The sequence below is a fragment of the Leptonychotes weddellii genome, chromosome 9 (assembly GCF_054177405.1).
Source record: "Leptonychotes weddellii isolate Sample4059 chromosome 9, ASM5417740v2, whole genome shotgun sequence".
In the NCBI taxonomy this organism is placed as follows: Eukaryota; Metazoa; Chordata; class Mammalia; order Carnivora; family Phocidae; genus Leptonychotes; species Leptonychotes weddellii.
Window position 1 is genome coordinate 32,779,245 of NC_138377.1, and position 23,098 is coordinate 32,802,342.

A 23,098-nucleotide genomic window follows, 5' to 3' on the forward strand; every position below is an offset into this window, starting at 1 on the left:
CCAGGGAGCTGAAGAACTAACCAGAGCAAAAACAGATATACCACTCAGCCTCAGGGGAAAGGGAGAAAGTCCCCTTTCCACCAGACAGGAGGGTGCCAGTAGGAGATGCCAGAACCACCTGCTGGAAAGGGAAGGGGTTAAGACCATCCTGACCTCTCTCTCTGCTTGTCCTCAAATCTCCTACTAGTACCTCCCACTTCCTATTCCAACTGGACCCATTGGCCTGGCTGGTACAGTCTGTTAGGGATCAGCCTTCCTGACCACTTCTCTGTCGAGGCAGAGAGTAAGGGAAAGAAGGCATGGATGGAGAATATTCAGCAGAACTGCCAACTAGGACTGGTAGGTAATGGCTATCACATAGTTAAGAAAACTTCTGAGCCTGCCCAGGCTCTGCAGAAAAGATGGTGGTAACTGACAAGCAATGTTTGCCATTCAAATAGGGTGATGTGGTAGAATAATGCCCCCAATCCCAAAGATGTCCACATCCTATCCCTGGATTCTGTGAATATGTTCCCTTACATGGCAAAAAGTACTCTGCTGGTATGATTAAGTTAAGGGTCTTAAAATAGGGACATTACCATGAATTATCTGTGTGGGTGCAGTATCATCACAAGGGTCCTTATAAGAGGGAGACAGGAGGGTCAGAGTGATAACAGAAGCAGAGATGAGAGGAGAGAAAGCCAGATTAAGATTTGAAGATGCCACACGGCTGGCTTTAAAGATGGAGGAAGGGGACACACACCAAGGAAAGTGGTAGGAGGCCTCTAGAAGACAAGGAAATGGATTCTGTCCTAGAGCCTCTGAGAAAGGAAGGCAGCTTCATTTCAGAATTTCCAACCTCCAGACTGTAAGATAAATTTGTATTGTTTTTTAGCCACCAAACTTCCGGTAATTAGTTACAGAACAGCAACAGAAACTAACACAGGTGGGGTAATAATAATCATAAACACACTGTATATTTGTTATCCCTCTTAAATAACCTCTTAAATTCATTGGGCTATAATCTAGGATTCCAGATCTTGCCCAGACATTGGCCCCTTGAGCTTCCAGTATGAAACTCTCACGTTTGCCCCTCTTTAGATCCATGTAAATGTGTTTTCAACATATCTCAAAAAGTTAACTGTGCTACAAACAACTTCTCAGATTTGGGAGGGATTTTTCTCCTTACCATTCAGTGACTGAAGCTTTTGTACTCTCCCACAAAAGTACTGTATTTTGGAACTGTTGATTCAGTGATTTTTCTCTGCCATCTTTGAACTGTGGAAGAGAATTAACCATCTCTTGCAAGCATTTCTTCTCTTCTTCATATTCATCTAGATCCTTATCCAGTCTCATTAGTGATTTTTTCCTTGATTATGAAAGAGAAAAGTTTGATAGCCAGTTATTAGCCAATCTGATTCAACACAAGTATGGGTAATTTGGGGGAGCACGCTAACTTTAATTTGCCCTCAAATTATTATATCAAAATTACACAGTCCTATTACAGAGTTCATGAGGCTCTTTGCATCTCCAGAATACTAATTTGGTATATTAGACATAATAAATATATAAAACCACAAGCAGTAGAATTTTTCTGTGGTGAACACACTTGTAAAGGGAGTAGATATGTATGTGAGAGAAAAGAGAAAGAGTGTGTGTGTGTGTGAACGGGAAAGAGAGCATAGAATAGAGAGAAAAGAGATGGATGATCATGCCCTGCAAGCTCCTAAGGAAGAGTGGAGGAGGCCAAGGAGAAAGGAACAAGCAAGGAAATCTTGAATTTCTACATTCTATACAAAAACCTCTTCCCCATCAAAAAAAAAAGAGTCATTGGGCGCCTGGGTGGCTCAGTGGTTAAGCGTCTGCCTTCAGCTCAGGTCATGATCCCAGGGTCCTGGGATGGAGCCCTGCATCAGGCTCCCTGCTCAGCGGGAAGCCTGCTTCTCCCTCTCCCACCCCCCTGCTTGTGTTCCCTCTCTCGCTGTCTCTCTCTGTCAAATAAGTAAAATTAAAAACAAAACAAAACAAACATTTGACCTAAGAGCTTTAACCTGCAAACTAATCCTGGAAGGATTAACTCCATTCACCTAGGTCTAAATTGCTTTTATCACATACTCACTGCCTCTACCCTCCCTCTTCCACTTCTCTCTGGAATCCACTCCCATAAGGCTTTCACTCCCTACCGCTCCTCCAAAACCGCTCATCAAGATCTCCAGTAACCTCCATGCTGCTAAACCCATGTTCCATTCTCAATCTTTGCTCCCTTCACTGGTCAGCGGCAGGGTCAGAGTGACAACAGAAGCAGAGATGAGAGGAGAGAAAGCCAGATTAAGATTTGAAAGGCCTCCTCACTTGACCCCAGGACTCTTGATTTTCCTCCTCCTATACTGGCCACTCCTTCTCGGTACCTTTGCCTGGTTCCTCCTCATCTCCCTAATCTCTAACATGGAGTGCCTGGAGCATGCAGCTCAGCCTTCTTCTGTGGCCTATCTGAACTCACTCCACTGGCAATGTCCTCCATCTCATGACTTTAAATAGCATCCTAGACGCTGATGACTCTCGAATGCATACCTCTAGCTCAGTCCTCTCTCCTGACTCCATCTACTGTTAAGAGTTTTGTTGATATCCTTACTTGAATGTCAAATAAGTATTTTGAACTGTCATTTCTAAAACCGAGCACACTTGAGCTTTCATTCAATACCTGACAAACTTCACTCTTTCTCATCTCAGTTGATGGTAACTCCGTTCTTCTAGATGCTCAGGTCAAAGCCTAGAATCATTCTTGACTCCAATCTTTCTTTTATAACCTAGGTACAGTGTGTCAACAAATCTTGTGGACTCTGTGTTCAAAATATATTCAGAATTTTAGCCCTTTCTGCCACCTCACCACTGGTCCATACCACCATCATGCCTTACCACAGATGAAGCTAGACTTTCTGTATCTTCCCTTGACTCCTACACTCTGTTCTCAACACGTCAGCTAGAGAGAGCCTGTTACTTTGAAAACCAAATCATTTCCATCTGCCCAGAACCCTCCAATGACTTCCCATTGTACTCAAAGAAAAAGCCAAAGTTATCACATGGCCCACAGGTCCCTACCTGAGCTAAGCCCCATCCCACCTGTTCCCTTTCTGATTCCCCTTTCATACCTCTTCCCCTCGCCGCTGCCCTTCTCACCTCCTTGCCTCTCCTCAGACATGCGGCCCATTCCCACCTCTGGCCTTTGTACCTTCCGCTCCCTCAGCCCGGAAAGCTCTTCCTCCTGGTAGTCACCGGGCTAGCTCTCTCATCCCATCTGACTCAAAGATTTACTTTCTCAGTAAAACTGTCCTTGATGACCCTTTTGGAATTACAACCCCCTCCTCCTTCCTTGCTTAATTTTTCTTCATAGCTTCTATCACCATCAAACATTGAATATCTTACTCCTCTCACTAGAAAAAAGCTCTATCATGGCCAAGAGTTTTTCTCTATTTTGTTAACTGCTATATCCCCAGTACCTAAAATAGTACCTAGCACGCAACACGTATTTGTTGTATTAACAACTAAATTAAAAATTAAAGCAATTTATTGTTTATCAATGTATAGATTTTCATGTGTAAATTAACATTAATTTATTCATTACTTATTATTTATAAATATATAATAAAAATTTATTAACAATAAATAATGAAATTAGTAATTAGTTCGACACCTCACTAAGAAGTGGGCACTGTGGGAATGAAAGTCTCATTGAGATGAGAGCACAGGGCAATTTCAGAGGGAAGAGCTTGGTCAGCTGAAGAGCCTCAAGGGAGCATTGAGCCTGAGGGACTCGGTGGGCAGAGGAGACGGAACGTGGGAATGATATAGACAGGGGAGGGGAGGCCCCAAAAGTAACTTGCTAACATTGTCACTTGCAGGACCTGGAGGCTGGCTCTGAACACCAGCATTAAAATAACAGCACTCATACAGAAGGCTGCCCGCCTCAGTTTACTGCAATTCTGCTCATTCTCCAAAATCAGCACTAACCTTAGCTGACCTCTCAAATTCAATCCTATGCCTTCCCACTCGGTCCCCCTCCCAATCCTGCTGGGAGGAGAGAAGAAAACCAAATACTTCAGGAAGAAGTAGGGACAGGGCATGGCATGCGTATCTTCTACCACTTCTTTCTTTATTATCCAACGTGTGGAGTATTTTAGGTCTTCCCCCATCACGATAACCCCGTAGTAAGTAACAAAGTCACTAAAAGGGACTTTGAAGGAACTCAAGTACTTTACACACATCTTATTTCACTCTTCCTGTGTCCATGAAACACACACTTCAATGAGAAAAAAATTATAGAGCATTTTGTGAAGGCACACTAACCACAGAAACGAAGCTTGTTTGAAAAGTCTACAGAAAAGAATGCTGAATGCTGAGCAGAGCAGGATGGAACAGAAGTTGAAAGGCATAGGAAGTATTCTCTCACCTAATAGATACTGAAAACACGGAAAAGCATTATCCTGCATCGGGACATGGGCGGAAATGAGACTCACCGTAGTTTCACAGCTGGAACAGTGGGATCCTTAAGACTGATTTTACTGATTTGATTGTACACATCTTGAATGTTTTTCAGGAGTTCATTATTTTTGAAAATACAAGTCTCTAGTAATTTGTTTTCTTCCATGAACTCTTCCTGCACACCATAGCCACGTGTCCCAAGTAACTTTCTGGACAAAGCAACAAGGAGTTTGTTGCAGGTGTCGTCACCCTGGCCATCATCTTTGAAGCTTATGCCGAGCATCTTCAAACGTTTATCCAGATGTCTGGCCTGGTCCTTCATCAGGCTAATTTCTCTTTCTTTATTTTCTAGCATCACAGTGTTTTCTCGTACTACCTGTGTATCTGAGGCTGAAAGGTCTGTAACAAGCTCAAAAGAGAGTTCAGCTGTTCTCAGAGAAGCCAGAAACTCCTCCAGAGCTTTGAGGGCATCTTTACTCCTCTGGACCTTGTGGTTCACTTCTTCAAGTTGTGTTCTGTGTTTTAGCATAATATTCTGCGTTGCATGTAGATCAAGTGGGTGTAATTCCTTTAATGCAAAGTCACCCGACTGTTCCAGGTTGTTACATATTTCAATCTGTTTGGCTACGGAATCTTGGATATTCTAAAATAAAGGAAGAAATGCTGAAAAAAAAAAACTGAGGCAGAAGAAAAGAAAGGCTGCACATCAGAAATGAACCTACACTTACGATGACTAGGTGGCATCTAGAAAATTGCTTCTCAGGTTTGCCAAGGCTGACAGTTTCAACAGAAGGAAACATGTTAATTACAAATCATTAGATGGCCCAGCTGTTTCATTATCTGATAACCTTCCTGATGTTTCAATCCCCCAAGGAAAACAAGTATATAAATCTACTGCTTCAGTGAAAATAGAGATTAAACTGTTGTGACATCTGTTTATAATCTGAAAAATAAAACTTAAATTTTTTTTTTTTTATTTAAAATGAGACCTGGGGGTGGGGGCATGGGGTAACTGGGTAATGGGCATTAAGGAGGGCACGTGATGTAATGAGCACTGGGTGTTATACGCAACTGATGAATTACTAAATTCTATCTGAGACTAATAATATAGTATACGTTAACTACATTAAATTTAAATTAAATTTTTTTTTTAAATGAGACTTGGAATAAGTAAACTGTAGAATCTGCATGTGAGTCTAGGACAATATTTAGGATTTTAGCCATTGGAGAAGATATTCATAAGCAAACCTTCGTTTTGAATTCAAAGAAAATACCTCATTATTTACCCCACAGTACCTCCTTTCAAATTTGTAAGGAATTGAGAGTTGAGAAATAAATAAGTCTAAATTATTGAAGACTTTTCTGCCATTGCTTATAGTCGAACTATATACTATTGATATATAATTAAAAATCTCTGAAGAACTGAATTATTCTATGAGTACCCTGGGAGAAGTTATATTTACCCTCAGGTTTTGATAAATGCCATCAGCATCAATGACATGAAATTCGTGAATGGCTACTTCATGGAGGAGCAGGTCCGAGCCACAGAGTAGAAGTGATTCCTTCTCCACAGGGAACACAATCTTCAGCGCCATCTCCAAAGATTCCATTCTGGGTGAAAAATAAACCAGATATAATGGAAAAAGACAACATAAAGATATTCTACAAAACATATTAATGCCATGATTTAACTAAGAACAGAAAATAATTACCCAATAAGAATACATACAATGATATGTACAGATCATCACATTAAAACCCAGACCCAGCAAAATAAAAACAACAAAAAAAACCCCTCAAAAACCAAACCCAGCAATCCAAAATGCCAAAGAATAAGTTGTTGGCTATATCCAATTTTCTTAATAGCTTAATACATACCACACTGAGTGGAAAATTGTAAAATATACTAAGCCTTACCCTACCTTTTTTTATAAACTTTTTTTAAGATTTATTTATTTATTTTAGAGAGAAAAAGAGAGAAAGTGAGTTGGGGGGAGGGACAGAGGAAGACAATCCTTCAAGCAGACGCCCTACTGAGTGTGGAGCTCAACAAGGGGCTTGGTCCCATGATCCATGAGATCATGACCTGAGCCGAAACCAAGAGTCAGATGCTCAACCAAGTGAACCACCCAAGTGCCCCTCCCTACCTTTTGAAATACAAAATATTGAATGTAATTTAAGTTTGCCTTTAAGGACAAAGAAATGTCATTAGAAATTATTTTATTAGGGAAAACATAATAGAATTCAAAGAAATAGGCTCTACTAATAATAAATTGAAATGTGTGACCTTGGACAAATAACATATGGACTCTGAGCCCCCGTTTCCTCCTATGTAAAATGGGGATGTGTCCTGGGGAAACACATCCTATGTGTAGGGGATAATAACAGCACTCTCACTTTAGAAATGGGGAAAATCAAGGCCCAAAGAAGTTAAGTGACATGGCCAAATTCATGCCCAAGGCCAGAGAGGTTGGGAGAGGGAATGACAGAGTGAGGGGGAAGCAGAGCATGGCCTTTGGAACTCAACACTTAAGTTCCACCTAAGTCTCTGGCCAGTGCAGTGGCTTGGTTATGTTGTTTAAATGCCCTGAGTATCAGTTTCCTCATCAGTCAAATGGCAGTCATGGTAGCCTCTCTCACCCGGGTTGTGACAACTAAATACAATAGCATACTTAGTATCGTACTAGCCTAGCTTAAAACAGCATTAAAAATTCAGTAAATTCGCTAAATTCATGGTTAATAGATCTCAGAATTATACCTGGTATTAAGAGTCATCTGAAAGTCTCTTTCTTTTTCCTTTAATCTGTCTCTCGTGTTACTTATAAAAGGCTTGTTTACGTCACTGTCAAGTTCTTCTAACTTCAGTGAGGTGATTTCAAACTCTTTCCAGCAAGCATCAGTTTCATTTTTTAAGACCTAGGTGAACCATATAAAGTAATCTATCAACTAGTGGGTTAACAGGCACAATTATTCTGTTCTTACAAAAATGAGGCATTTGCCAACTATTAACACAGAGTTTTATATGAAAACACATTAAAATTATTTTTATATCTAACTAATTAAATTTAATTTTAAATAAATTTTAAAAATATTTTCTAGCCATCTACAAGTGAAGTATCCTTCAGGGAACAATGATCTTAACTGTGTTCTCAGAAGTCCCATTCAATGAAGTCAAGGGAGTCCTTCCAACAAAGGAATCCAAACTCCCTTCCCATAAGTAGGTGTACAGAATATAATTCAGAAAGGTACATGTAATGTAAGAACAGATATCCTAGTTCCTCTAGATAATAAATCTTTATTTCTCCCTAAACTAAAAATAAAACTAGAGTGAACCAAAACTGTTTCTATCAAATAAGAAGTGAATGAAATTATGATTTATAATTAAACACCTAAAAATTCAATACTATTCTAGCTCCCTATCTTGTTGGTGGTGGTTTCTGTTTTTTTTTAAAGGCACTGCTACAGAATTTACTGAGTGCTGATCATTATAATTTGTTCTTCACGTTCCCCATAGATTATTATAGCTTTTATAACTAACTCATTATTCAGTTACTGGAGTAAGGTCTCAAGATAGTTTCTTAATTGTGATGAAAATGTGCTAAATCCATCACTTGAACAACAGAGAGTTTAACATATTAATTCTGCTTACTCAGATGGAAAATAGAGAGGAGCCAGATGGTAGAGTGTGACTCAGGAACTGGCATCATAAAGGGAAGATAACTATAAAATATGGGAGGGGACTGTAGGCTCTCCCATGGCCCTTTCCTCCACCTGCTGGGTTTTCTGTGAGGGATCATTCTAATGCACTTCCAAGCATACAGCAGCGTGCTCTGCACTGCACAGACTGTCTTCAAAATAAGGAAGATCTTTAAAATAAATAAATAAATAAAATAAGGAAGATCTTCATTTGTAGGGCTTACAATTGGTGTGCCCAACACTAGACAGTTTTTTCTGTAGCTCCTGAGCCAAATCGCTCTCTGCAAGATTATCCATCACTCAGAGTGAAATATCCCTCCACTGCCTGCCCCTTCCTTACTGCCCCAACATTAGATAGACAATGTGACAATTTGGTCAAGATGATGATGACTGAAACAGATATTCAGAGCCACTGGTTTTTCATGTATTGTTAATTTGAGAGCAACACAGTTGGACTACTGGTTGAAACTGCCTTCAAACACGTTGTTTTGAACAATTCCTTTGAAGCCCTCATTCCCATCCTAAACATAATCCAAAACTCTGCAAGCCACAGTATCTTGAGTACCAAATTAGAGCATGAGCAATAAATTAGGACCCTGAAACAGTCTTTCCTGGACTTGATACTGACTGCATATCACACTCTGAAATAGAATGATGTTAGAAATGCAATCCAACAAAGAGAATTCTTTGGAAACATCTAGCATGTGTGACCTCAACAAAAATAGTGAATTCTATACTCATGGTGGTATTATTTTCTAATAAAAGATAAAACTTTTCTAATAATATTTTCCGTAATTACCTGTAGATCTGTCAGTTTATCCTGCAGACAAGCACTACTCCTTTCCTCGTCACTGGAGAAATCAGAAATAATTCTGAATTTGTTGTTTTCCAAGTACAGCTCAAGATTTTCTCTGTGCATATCATACCTGGAAAAAAATTAAATGCAATGTTACTTAATTTTAACAATAAGACAAAACACTTTTTTAATTACTGTCAATTATACATGAGGAAATCTCAGGGAATTTCTGCTTAAGTCACTGGACCATGTGCAAAAAATTATGACTAATGGATTATAAACATGTATTAAAATATAACATGTTTGCACTAATGAAAGATTTTTGGTGGATTTTCCAGTTATGTAAAGGGGTTACCTCTCTTGTAAACTACTGAGGGCTGCACTGTGATCCTTTTCATACTTCTCCATAGAGCTTTCTTCCTGTTGAGGCTTTAACTTGAATTTCAGGCTAAAATTCTTAATCGATCCCATTGCCTATGTAAATATGCAAAATAGCAAACATAATACCTTCAATATACTTAACTGGGATATACATATACAAATGGAATATACAACTGGAATATATATACACAAGCATAATATATTTCAATATACTTAAGTATCTGGAAAAGATAAGCACTTTATAATACAAACATATGTCACTAATTCTTTATACCCCAAACCAGGAGATAATCCAACATATTTGAAGCTTCTCAGCTCTGAGAAAGGTCTTCCCGGAGGACAGAGGATATTTATGACACTGAGTTTCACCTTCTAACTGGTATGTCAGCACAGAAATGGTGTATTCTCCCAACCCCTAAATACGGTCTCCGCCTGTGGCTACAGAGCCGTAGTCGAAAGCGGACAGAAGCCTAGCACGCAGAAGCAGACCTCTGAAGTCAAATACACCTCGTCCTTCCCCACAGCTTCTGACTGGCAGTCTGGGCTGTGACATCTAGCCCATGCCCACTTACTGAAAATTCAAGAATTCAGAAAATTCAATCCCCAAGGAAAGTAAAGGACATTATACTGAGAAAAAGACAAACGGTAAATGAACTAGTTCAGCTCAGTGAAGCTGAGGCATCTGTCCAGATTAAACTCCACCTCTGGTACCCTCAAAAGGAATGTCCACAGACAACGTGTATTCATAATGGCTGCAAATGGTCTCCTTCTGAAAGACCTGTTTGCATCCTCAGAGGAAGATAAAGTGACGCTCACTACAGCTTTGGTTTGCTGTGTTGTAATTCTTGGAAAAGGAATCTTCCTTGCATTATTTAAATGGGAATTCTCAGCTGATGAAAATAATTAGATAATTAAAACCAACAATTAATGAGAAGTGGATTACTGTACACTTGGCCTTTTTCATTGGGTTTGCTTCTAAAATACATTATCTACATTTAACACCTTTTCAGTTGATGGCTGATCATGTGATTTTGCAGATGGCACCTCACTGTGGGCATTCCTTCCTCCATTCTCAGATGTGTTCATGGTCTCCCTAGGGAGGAATCAAAATTGCATATTAAAATAGAGGAAGAAAAATCACGCCTAAAAGAGAAGAAAGAACACTCCTTGTCATTTGATTTCACAAGGAGCTTCATCTTGTTTTCCCCTGATGTGTATTTAGTCTTCAGAAGCACTAACTTGCTTTTCGACGTTCCTCCCATCGTGGGTTGCAGTGTCATACGAATCTCGGAAGCACATTTCCGAAGTCTTTCTATCTTTTGTTCATAATCTTTGAGTACTCTCCTCACTTCTTGTTGACTCTTCTGGGAAGTCAGCTCTTCACACAGCTCCCGCAAGACATCCATGTGGTGATCTAGCTGGTACAGACTGCTTTCCTCAGAAAAGCAGGCCTGATTGAGGAAATAAAGCAGGAAATGTGCTTCAAAGGAGTTTACATGATTAGCCCATAAGGATTAGAAACTAACAGATGTGTGTGACTTCAACGCCACATTCTTTCATAGGCCATCCACTGTGTGCCTGGTGTGGTCATGGGCACTCGAGAAACAAAGATGAGGAAGTCAGCCTGAAAGGGATTCACCACAGTCCAGTAAGGCAGTGAATGAAACCAGAATATGTTCCCCCAAAATTTGCCTCTTTGTTTTTAAGTGATCTCTCTGCCCAACATGGGGCACAAACTCATGACTTCAAGATCAAGAGTTGTATACTCTATAAATTGAGCCAGCCAGACGGGCCCCAAAATATGCCTTTTTGATGTGAAAATTATTTTGTGCTAAAGGCAATTAAGAAGCAGTAAACACAGGAAAGCTCCCCGCTTTCTGCCTAACGGCCCGGCAATAAAAGTTTCTTCTTATTAGAGACAGACTCTCTCATCAGCCCAAAGACAGTACCAGAGCAATCTGCAAACAAACCTTGTTAAACTAACCTTTATCTTTGTCTTGTCAATTCTTTGCAAATGTGTGGTCTCTTTGTCTAAAAGGTATAAAAAATTCCTTCTCTGGTTACTTCTTTGGGTCTTCATTCTCTTGTGAAGGCTCCCATGTGCATGTAACAATTCAATAAAATCTGTATGCTTTCCTCCTGTTCATCTGTCTTTGGCAGTTCCGTTCTCAGGGACCCCCAAGGAACGAAGAAACCCTTTTCCTCCCCTACAGTCGTCACCCACACAACGTGCACCTAGCGTGACCAGTGTTATGAGAGCAACCGTCTGCCGTAAGGAGTCAGAGAAAATCTACCTCACACGCGGGAACCATCTGAGGGAGATGCGGAAAGAACAAGGACGAGTCCTCCAAGTAAAAGCAGAGAGAGGTCCTCCTACCAGAAGGAAGAGCCAGGAGGAAAAAGGCTCCAGCTGTTCTCAACGAACAGCAGTCTCTCCGGTGATGGGTCTGGAAGGTGATGTGGCCATCATCACAGGGGGAGAATAACCCGGGTGGAGGGCAATGGCAACACTGGTGGATAGGAAGGAAAAGAAGCATGTGTTCTGAGGAGTAACCGAGGGGGCCTGGCACCCTACTCCATCACGGCTGAGTGGGAAAGAAAGGGGACGGGGAGGAGGGGAGTTCGCAGGCGACTCCGCCCTTCGTGACCAAGACACACAAGAGGAAGCAAAGTGTGAGAGGAGATATCATTGGCTGGTTTTGGACATCCTGAACGACAGGTCTCTGAAGGACACTGGTGATATCTACTACTCAGAACCTGGAGCACAGAGGAAAGGACTCGGCTGCAGATAGGGATTTAGGCACTATCATTACAGACAGGGTTTTATCATTAAAACCGCCGAAGGGGGCACCTGTGTGGCTTAGTCGGTTAAGCATCTGCCTTTGGCTCAGGTCAGGATCTCAGGGTCCTGGGATGGAGTCCCCTGATTGGGCTCCCTGTTCGGCGGGGAGTCTGCCGCTCCCTCTTCCTCTGCCCCTCCCCACCACTCGTGCGCACACACTCTTCCTCTCAAATAAATAAATAAAATCTTAAAAAACAAAACAAAACACAGAGGGCATAAAATCCCTAGAGCAGGCACGAAACCACCCAAAAATGGAGACTCTCAATAAAACATTAAGATAACACAATGAAAACAGAGAAATCTGTGGGGCACCTGGCCGGCTCAGTTGGTAGAGCATGCGACTCTTGATCTCGGGGCTGTGAGTTTGAGCCCTACACTGGGTGTAGAGACTACTCGAAGAGAGAGAAATTTGTGAAGACACTAAAAAGAAGCTCCCCACCTCCCCCAAAAAATAATAAGAAAAAGCAAGAGAGATTGATATTGGGAGAGCCACAGCAGTAGAAAACTTAAAGGAAAGAAGAGGGGTCAGTACTGTCAAATAAATAGAAAAAATCATATAGGATGGGGGCCAGAGAGAGGTCATGAGACTTGCCCCCAATTTGCTATCTTTTCCAAAAGCAAAAGGACACCATGTCCCCTTAAAATCAACTGTGGGTACTTTAGCAACAGGTGACACATTTATAACCAGAGTCTCAAGGACAGGGGCCACTGAGACATAGCAAAAAATATTAACTCGATGCTGAATTCTTCTCACTTCTAAACAGCAAGCAGCACACGTTGTAGTTAGAGCTGGAACCCCATAAGGGATAGTTCCCAGGGCACTGATGGGAGGACTGAAGTAATTTTCAGAACAGGTTTAATCCAAGGCTAAGGACACACACAACAACATCCTTCAACAATGTAGGATAAACTCCAAAATAATGACAAAACTTAAATGGAAACAGGTGGTTTACCTCATGTTCCTTGATGAGACCCTTGGTCCTCCCTCTGCGAATTAGTTTCTTTTCTTTATTTATTTGTTTTTCGAGTTTTGAAATATTGTCACTGAGTTTCTCTTTTTCAATGTCTATTTTCAGTTGTTGAATATACAAAGACATCTCATGATGAAGAAACTGCAAAAAAAAGAAAGAAAGAAAAGAAACCCACAGAGGCACATAGTAACTATGGGAAAAGTATATATTGAAAAGATTTTCATCAAAAACCAACAAAAATATTTGTAGTAACAAAGGATAGGAAGGGAGTTTAAATGGCATTCTGGTTCGTCCTTGTGTCTTTGGGGAGGACGTTTTAAAATATACCAGACCCAGAAATGTATCTTCTTTTTCTTTCTAACAACTAAAACTGTGTGTTAGCTGTGAAAGACACCGTTAAGAAAACAGAAAGCCAGCTGCAGACTGAGAGGACACATATACAAAACGCATAGCTGAGCCTACGAAGAAATAGCATGGAACTGTACCGTGTCTCCAGGATGGGATTCTGAAGGAGGAAAAAAAGGACAGAAGGGAAACATTGTGGAAATAGGAATAAAGTATAAACTGAAGTACATAAGGAATCAATATGAGTGCGTTAACTGTGACAAAGTAGCATATTAATGTAAGGTGGTAAGAGTAGGAGAAACTGGGCATGGTCTATACTGGAACTCTCTGCACTATCTTTGTAACAATTCTGCGAATCTAAAGTTGTTCTAAAATTTGAAAGTTTATTTTAAAATGTGTTTTAAGAGCCCCTTCAACAGTAGACATTCAATTATATTACCTTATTTTTTCTCTCTCTCTAGACACACACAGACACACACACTGAATACTAATCACTCTTCCTTGAACACAATCTCTGTGTTAGATAAATCCTAGCAATAATCCTGCCAAGTGGTTGGGGTTATCCCCATTTTATCAGTGAAGTTCCTAGAAGTTAAACAACTTACCCAGGGTCATAGCTGCTGAATCTAGGTCTGTCTGCCACCAATGCCCATGCCTATTTCGCTAGGAAACTCGGTATGTGTGTGTATGGATTGATGCGTTGTCTCAGTCAGGATCCAACTAGGGCCCCAGGAAACACTAAGTATTTAACTCAGAGTGAATTAAATGCAGGGAACTGATCAGGCAAGAGATGAAAGAGCAGAGAAGCCAGAGAAGGGACCGGAAGGCAATCCGAAGATGAGCCCAGCCGTAAGGCTGCTTCTACCCCTGGCCTGGAGGCTTCAGAGGAGCCCAGACAGAAGGGACATCAGAAGCTGGAACCCTGGAACCCGCAACCAGGGGGAGACACAGCCGCCAGAGACACTGCCCAAGAGAGGGACTTGGACACTCCCTTCTCTCCCTCCAGTCACCCTCAAATCTCTAAACCGTGTTGTCACTGGCTGAACACAGAAGCCAGTTGGGCCCTGGGAACGGCAGGATCAGCCTTGCTGAGATACGAAGCACACAGGGGGACTGCCCACAGACAGGCCCGGAGTCAGCTCTGTAAGCAGAACCCCAGACACGTGTGCATGTTCTTACCTCCCACTTGGCACAGACATCGCTACTCTTTTCTTCCAAAGACAGCTTTACATCCTCGGTTACATTATTTTTCAGTTCTTCAACAGCTTTCAGATACTTGACCAGACTTTTAGAATTAAGAATTATTAGTGCCTCCTAAAAAAGAAAATGCAAGTGAGAACATGAAAGCCTCGTTCTACTGCCAATTTTGGTAGGTCTTTAACAGGCACAATTAGGAAGAGGCTTTTGGAAGACTATGAAGATTTATGGGAGACTTTTTGTAAAGTGAGGTTGACATCCTTTTTGCATCTCTTGAATTATTTTGAAAAGAGTTGCAAGATATTTATTATTCAAATGTAGTCAGACATTTGAGAACCACATAAGGACTTCCTTAGGATATTCAAAATGATTTTTGTTACCCCTCTGATAAATAATTAAAAGGATTATCGTGCAGGGTAATGAGCCACCAGTACTGTTTCCTGTAACATTCTTAAGTACTAGCGAGCGGAGGACCATACTTCATTAGCAATGCCATCTGAAGAATATGCTAGCATGTATTTGTGTTGCAATAAGACACAATTTATAGTAGGGTTAATAGGCAAGTATTTCATCTTGTGCATAAGCATTTTTATGCAGCAACAACTCAACATTGTCAACTTCCAAGTTTTGCCCAGGGCCAACCCAGTCCCGCCCCACAGAGGGAGCATCAACAGGGCAGAGACGTGTCTGCTCCTTCTCTCCCACCTACCTGCTCGTATGGAGTATTTACCTGGCAATTACTGGCAGAAACCTAGTTTAGTTAATTAGCAAATGACAGAACAAAGAAGAATTTGGGGGTTGTGAAAGAGGCAGAAAACTATAGGAGACAGAGGACAAAAGTAATTCTAGGGAATAAGGCAATTAAGCTCGGTGGGAATTCGTTCATGCCCTCATGACATTTGTTATGGGCCTACTGCAGAAAAGGTACAGTGCTGAGCCCCAGGGCCCTCCTCCACGGCCTCTGTGAGGACTGCTAGATTTACGACCTAGGGAGACACTAACCCTATATGCTGGCAAGAGGCTCCTATTACTCGTGTGTCCCTGGAGTCCCAGGGGTCTCAGGGCAGGACCTACAGGGCAGGGATCTTGCTTCTGTTGTGAAAATAGACCTACTTTACTAAACGCCAGAGATAAAAGGGGGCGGAGTGGGGGGGGGAGGGGCAGGGAATCCCTGCCTCAGATTCCAAAAGGCAGATGGTCAGGAAGAGGAAAATGGTGTCAGACTGACACCTGTAACTTCCCTCTCTGGTAGAGAAGGGGCCTGGAGCCTCCATGTTTCCTCTGCCTTCTGTCTCTCCTGAGCTGACCATATCAGCATCCTGACGTCCAGCCTAGTGATTATTTATGAGAACCACTGAGAACCACTGACTCTTTAAGGTCCCAGTTTAGCACTCTCAGCAACCTGGGAATGAAAGTGGCAAAAAAACCACAGAGGGAACTGGTTAAAGGTGGTGACCAGCAACATGCAAACAGCACAGACCAGGCAGGGAGGGTTCTGAGGTCATGGGAAAAGCAGTGTTGAGATGGCTGATAACAGGGCCCGGTCTGGTTCACAATCCAGAAAGCCAAATGAGGACTGAGGCCCAGAAAAGTGAAGGAGGCCACAATGACAGTAAAGAGGCTCCTTCTCCTAAAAAAGATGCCTAACGTGGGCGCTTGGGTGGCTCAGTTGGTTAAGCGACTGCCTTCGGCTCAGGTCATGATCCCGGAGTCCCAGGATCGAGTCCCGCATCGGGCTCCCTGCTCGGCAGGGAGCCTGCTTCTGCCTCTGACCCTCCCCCCTCTCATGTTCTCTCTATCTCGTTCTCTCTCTCAAATAAATAAATAAAATCTTTAAAAAAAAAAAAAAAGATGCCTAACGCATTTTAAATGTTCAGCAAGTGTGTGAAATGTTGAATAAATGAATGAACAAAAGGACACATTATCACTCAACCTCTCCAGTGTGTCCAGTGGTAGAGACCTTATCCCCCCAAGCACCTCCCACATGTTAATTAATACTGACTCTCTGGTTTGCACACATCTTCAGTTGCCTATCAAGCCAGGAAAAAGCAACCTGAAACTCTCTCCATACAGAGCAACACCACTGGATCTTTAACCACAGTAAGCATTAGGTCCACATGGAACTTTTATCAAAGCATTTTAATAATAAAAGTGTTATTTTACATTCCGACAAGTTTACCTATTCCAAGTGCCTTTATTTGCCTTATTTTCAGTTAAAGTCTCACAACAAATTTGGTAGCTGGAATTATTATGCCCTTTTCACTGATTTAAAAAGCAAAGAAATTAAATTCATGCTCAGTATCATAGAATCAGCTGTGCTCCTGACACTCTACCACTGAGTCCACTCAGCAAGTCTATGATAAAATTTAAATTGAAAAAATTCTTCATGTTAATGTCTATTTTTAATCGTTTCTGGGAACAACGTATAAAACTGGGGATTTTTTCCAAGTTACAATAACTTTGTGTGTAATTACAGCGATGAAAATATCTTGATTTCAAATGAGATAGGTAGCCAATAATAAATAGCCTACATTTGATGGTTGAAAGAGTCCCACCTTGTATTTTGAAATTAGTTCACTCCGGCTCTCTCTTTGTCCAAGTAATTGCTCAGCCCTTGTCATGTACGAGTCAAGTTCCTTCTGTGATTCTTCCACCTTCAGCCTGACATCCAGGTCTGGTGAAGCATCAGCTGAGTTTTTTAACACTGCAACTAATTTTACCATATTGATCTGCAAAAACAAAAAATTCTCAATGCCTGGCCCACCTGTTTAGTGGGTTATAAATTAATAAATACATTCTTTGAGTAGTAAGTCTAATTTTCCCACTGGATAGAATATCCTATTTACTATACTGATATTTTCTAATACGTTCTAAATTATTTAAAATATATATATGTAAAATGCAAAAGTAATATTTTAGAAAACATTCCCAACCTCCAGGGCAACCCCTCCCTCTCTTCCCCATCCTGCCACTGACCACTCACTTTTAAAGACTACATTCACTAAATAGGAAATAGTAAACGAGAGACCTGAACTTTCTCTTTGGTTTCTTGAATCTTTGTCTGAAGCCCAACTGTGAGAACATGTTGAAGGGACTCCTGGCTTGAAATATTTTGTATATCCATTTGTAAGGTATCTTCAGTTCTGGACACAAGCTCTTCATACATAGAGCCTTTGGCAATAAGATGCTATTAAAACAAAGTGAGACCACAATAAATATTCTGATTATATGTTAAACATTAGCCTTAATCTCATCATGACATCATAAAAAGTTAACTATTCATCCAAAATGAGGTAAATCTGTACTCTAAAAATGTTATTTTAAAACTTCACTTTGAAACTTTATATGAGTACAGATTCTGAGAAACAAAGTCTTTTATAGATTATTCATTATAGAGTAGGCACATCAATAAACTAAAGCCTAGTAGTAATACAATGCCAATAGACAGAAAATAAGTTGAGAGAATAGTAATAAACCTTAAAATGAAGTTGTTCTAAGTCAAATCAGTTGGAAGGAAATTCAATAAATGTTACTGGAGAAACTGACTATTGGAAAAAAAATCTTTTCAAAACCATGCTTTCTACAACATACTAAAAATAAATCTCAGATGGATCAGAAAGTTACATATAAAATAGGAAACTACAAAACAGAAGAAATTATCCATGAAAACTGATACACTCTCTCTGGATGTGAAGTGACCTTTTTAGGGGTAAGAGTAGGAACATAAACATAAAAATTTTCTGTGTAAAATAGGGGCGCCTGGGTGGCTCAGCCGTTAAGCGTCTGCCTTCAGCTCAGGTCATGATCCCAGGGTGCTGGGATCGAGCCCCGCATTGGGCTCCCTGCTCAGCGGGAAGCTTGCTTCTCCCTCTCCCACTCCCCCTGCTTGTGTTCCTGCTCTCGCTATCTCTCTCTCTGTCAAATAAATAAAATCTTTAAAAAAAATTTTTTTTAAATTTCTATGTAAAATAAAATAAACAACTTAAAAGTCAACAACTTGGTGAAAATATTTGCCACACAAATGAAAATGTGTCATGACTCAAAGACTTAGACATTCAGTAAGAGAAGTACTAAGATCCCCCCCAAAATTCAGAAAACACATGAACAGATAATTCACAGAAACAAACGGTTAATACATAAAAGATAGCTCAAACTTACATGTAATTAAATAAGTACAAATTAAAATAATAACAAGGTACTGCTTCTTAGTTATCAAATCAGCAAAAAAAAAATGAATTACAATTCAAAGGTGGTATGAGTATGATAATATAGAAATTACATTGTTTAATATCAACTCAGTAAATGCTGATTTTATTTATCTTAGAGCAGTGGAATCATGATGATTTTTATTTTCTTCTTTATACTTTTGTGCATTATTTAAATGTTCTACACTGAGCACATTCATTTATAATTTCAATTTTTTTCTCTTTTTAATTATAAAAGTAACAAAATCTCACATAAAAAAACTCAGGAATGGGAAGGTATAGAATGTAAAGAAAAAGCTCTTCTTCCCCATTCCTCGCTTAGTTGTCATTTAAGTCAATCATTCACACATTCATTTTAAAAATACTTGGTTTGCATCTACTAGGCAACAGGAAATGTGCTAAGAGTGGGGCATAATTCAGGATCAACACAGAATTAGTTATCTGTATATCCTAACACACATTTTTCTATGGATATAAAAGCATGAAGTATAAAAAAAGCAACCGTTTTATGCTCAATGTCACTCATCATCAGGGAAATACAAATAAAAACTATGATGAAATACCACCTCACAACTGTCAGAATTGCTAAAATTAACACAAGAGACAACAGGTGTCGGTAAGAATGTGGAGAAAAGGGAACCCTCTTACACTGCTGGTGGGAATGCAAACTGGTGCAACCACTCTGGAAAACAGTCTGGAAGTTCCTCAAAAAGCCAAAAATAGAACTACCCTATGATCCACCAATTATACTACTAGGTATTTACCCAAAGGATACAAAAATATACATTCGAAGAGGTACGTGCAGCCCAATGTTTATAGCAGCAATGTCCACAATAGCCAAACTGTGGAAAGAATCCAAATGCCCACCGACTGATGAATGGATAAAGAAGATGGGGTATATACACTCCATCTTCTCAGCCATCAAAGAATGAAATCTTGCCATTTGCAACAACATGGATGGAGCTACAGTGTATTAGGCTAAGTAAAATAAGTCAATCAGGGAAAGAGAAGTACCACATGATTTCATTCATATGTGGAATTTAAGACACAAAATGGATGAACATTTGGGAGGGGGCAAAAAGAGAGAGAGGGGGAAACAAATTATAAGAGACTTAACTATAGAGAACAAACAGGGTTGATGGAGGGAGGTGGGTGGGCGATGGGCTAGGTAGGTGATGGGTATTAAGGAGTGCACTTGTTATGATGAGCACTGGTTATTGTATGTAAATGATGAACCACTGAACTCTACTTCTGAAATCAATATTGAACTGTATGCCAACTAACTAGAATTTAAATTTTAAAAAAAGCAACTGTTTAAAAAATCACATAACCTGTACTGCTCAGTAATTTGCATTTCTTACTTCACCATATATCTTGCTCTAATAAAGATCTACTTAATTCCTTGTTAACGTAAGTATATTCTAGTATGTTTGTATTTTCATTGTTTGTAAGAGGCTTTAAAATATTGAATTTCTCATTCCTCACTCATTTCTTTCACTAAAATAAATTCCAGATATAGCAAATAAATATTAAAATAAAAATAAGAATAAATAAAAGCACTGACAGATGGCACAGTTATGTTTATATAATACTTTCAAAGCAATAAAAAATACCATTCTTATAAACCATGAAAACACAAAATGCTATATATACACCTTTCAGAAATGTGGATTTAAAAGAATTACATAAATATTCCTTTATTCCAGGAACTTTCCACCTTGTTGTAATTTATGACATGCTCCATAAGTTTTATAGCTGAGCTGGAACTCAGTAAAAACCTCAACTGTAACTTCTTTCCCAGGAAAACTGAATGAATTAAAACACACTCTTGCCTCATTGCTTTTCAATGAGCCGAACTGCCAGAGAATAAAGACAGAAAGGTTTTAACAACATCCGTCACCCTCCCCGCATCAAGGAAGGAAGGGAAAGTGGCTTAATCAGTGGGTGAGCTTTCACACTTGATCTTAGCCGAAAGGCCGAGAAGCGATGTGGGTGAGCTTTCAAAGCATAGATCGTATAATCTCTTATACTCACACTGCACTGACCTACCTAACATATCCTTACTCATCTCCTCATTGCCCTTGGAAACAAGAGAATATTTTAATTTCCATTCTGTAGCTAGGAAAATTAGTTCAAGAATTGAAAGTCATAGCTATTATTAGTGGTCTCCTAATCTATCCTCTGTCTTCAAGCAAAATCTCAGCAAATGATCCAGGGATGACAATCCATACAATTTTTAAAAGTCTGAACAAAGAAAATTCAAACAATAGTCCTATTACTATTTACATTTTTTAAAGATTTTATTTATTTATTTAGAAATAGAGAGAGTGAGTGTGGGTGGGGGGGGCAGAGGGAGAGGGAGAAAGAATCTCAAGGAGATTCTCCACTGAGCGCAGAGCCCAATGAAGGACTCCATCCCACGAGATAGAGATCACTACGGGAGCCGAAATCAAGAGTCAGACGCTCAACCAACTGAGTCACCCAGGCACACCACATTACTATTTACTTTAAAATCTTGTATTTATCTTAATACATAAGTCCACAACCATGAAATCTATAATACTTTTACACTCATACCTGCAAGTGTTCTTCCACTGAGGCATCTACACCCTCCTGATGTCTCAGAAACTCCAAAAGAGATTCAGTTTCTGCCTCCCAGATTTCCACTTGTCCAATGAGTTTTTCAACATCTTCAGCCACTTTAAGTTGCCCTATGAATTCATTTTCTTTTTCATGTTCTTCCCCGGCCTACAACATTCAAAATTATCGCTAAGAAGATGGCAACATTTACATTATAAAATAATTTTCAGTTAAAAAAAAAAGTTATTTCTTTTTTTCCTGAAGATGGCTAATTCAACATATTTTAGTAACTTAAAACCTAGTTTTCAGACAATGATAATAGCACTTTATGATATTTATCACTTTAAAAAGTAAAAAAATTGTTCACATATATTTTCTTTTTTTTAAGATCTTATTTACTTATTTGAGAGAGAGAGCAAGAGCGAGAGAGAGAGAGAGAGATCACAAGCATGGAGAGGGGCAGAGGGAGAAGCAGACTCCCCACTGAGCAGGGAGCCCGATGCGGGGCTCGATCCCAGGACCCTGAGATCATGACCTGAGCCGAAGGCAGATGCTTAGCCAGCTGAGCCAGCCAGGTGCTCCATGTTCACATATATTTTCTTAATGAGAATATCATTCCTGTCATTTAGTTACTATCATCTCCACTTTACAGATAAAAAGATTAAAGTTTAGAAAATTAGGATAATGACTCTATAGACCTTTCTAAGACTCATATACAATTTAACTAAATACAACTCTGAGCAATAGCAGTTGTGAAACATCACCAAGAAGAGACTCAGAATCCAGTTTCAACACAATTAAGCCTTTTCCTATTAATCATCTCTCAGTATCCTACAGGTTGTTATGCTACAGCTTTACACCTTACACGATAGATACATTCTTAAAGTTGTTGCTAATCAGACCGTATCTTAAATGTATTAGAGGAATACAGTATTCCGCATTCTTATATTCTAAAAGCATATTGCACAATTTCAGATCTTTCAAGATTTTCTCTGATCAGGTCTCCTGATGGTGGGAAACATTGGCACTCCATCATAGCCACTGGCCAAAGCCAGTGAAAAGTTACTTTAAGTGACATTGGATCCATTATTATTTGGAAGGAGGCACATTTCCCAAATCACAGGTATTATATCTTACATGTGTATGATTTTTTTTGTTCCTTTTCCATAGTCTTGTTTATAATCTAAAGTCATTCTCCAAATTATCCAACAAAACAAGAAATAAAAATTACATTGTCCCCCATTGTACAGAAAGGAAGCAAGACACAGGCCAGGGGCTAGACCAAAGCTGGACAATCTCTGAACACAATCAAAAGTCATCTGAAGAAAATATCAACTCCATTTCCACAGCTCAGAAGTCACGGCTGCTTCTGCATGTCTGTGGAAGTCCTCAGCGAGTGAGAAACACAGACTTGAACACTGAAAGCTCCTTCATGAAGGGATCCACTTGAGCGTTCTAGTGGAAAATGACCATACTTTAAATGTTATCCAATAATCACATTTACCATTGTTTCAACAATATGGTTTTATCAAAAGAAAAATAGCTGAGTTGGGGCACCTGGGTGGCTCAGTCAGTTAAGCATCCGACTCTTGATTTCAGCACGGGTCTTGATTGCAGGGTCATGAGG

The 23,098-nt window shown here is 39.9% G+C and overlaps 1 protein-coding gene across 9 annotated transcripts in view; it reads right to left on the minus strand.

Annotated features, from left to right (window-relative positions):
• Positions 1-23,098, minus strand: part of SYNE2 (spectrin repeat containing nuclear envelope protein 2) — a 214,116-nt gene that overhangs the window by 184,125 nt on the left and 6,893 nt on the right. For all 9 annotated transcript variants that reach the window (XM_081830388.1, XM_081830390.1, XM_081830393.1 and 6 more), the window contains exons 8-20: positions 21,469-21,639; positions 17,715-17,873; positions 17,242-17,415; positions 14,669-14,803; positions 13,127-13,285; positions 10,571-10,782; positions 10,334-10,424; positions 9,306-9,424; positions 8,954-9,080; positions 7,217-7,374; positions 5,922-6,069; positions 4,494-5,101; positions 1,169-1,348 (exon numbers count right to left, since the gene is read on the minus strand). In XM_081830388.1, coding sequence (XP_081686514.1) covers positions 1,169-1,348; positions 4,494-5,101; positions 5,922-6,069; positions 7,217-7,374; positions 8,954-9,080; positions 9,306-9,424; positions 10,334-10,424; positions 10,571-10,782; positions 13,127-13,285; positions 14,669-14,803; positions 17,242-17,415; positions 17,715-17,873; positions 21,469-21,639 — 2,441 coding nt within the window. The remainder of the gene's footprint in view (positions 1-1,168; positions 1,349-4,493; positions 5,102-5,921; positions 6,070-7,216; positions 7,375-8,953; positions 9,081-9,305; positions 9,425-10,333; positions 10,425-10,570; positions 10,783-13,126; positions 13,286-14,668; positions 14,804-17,241; positions 17,416-17,714; positions 17,874-21,468; positions 21,640-23,098) is intronic.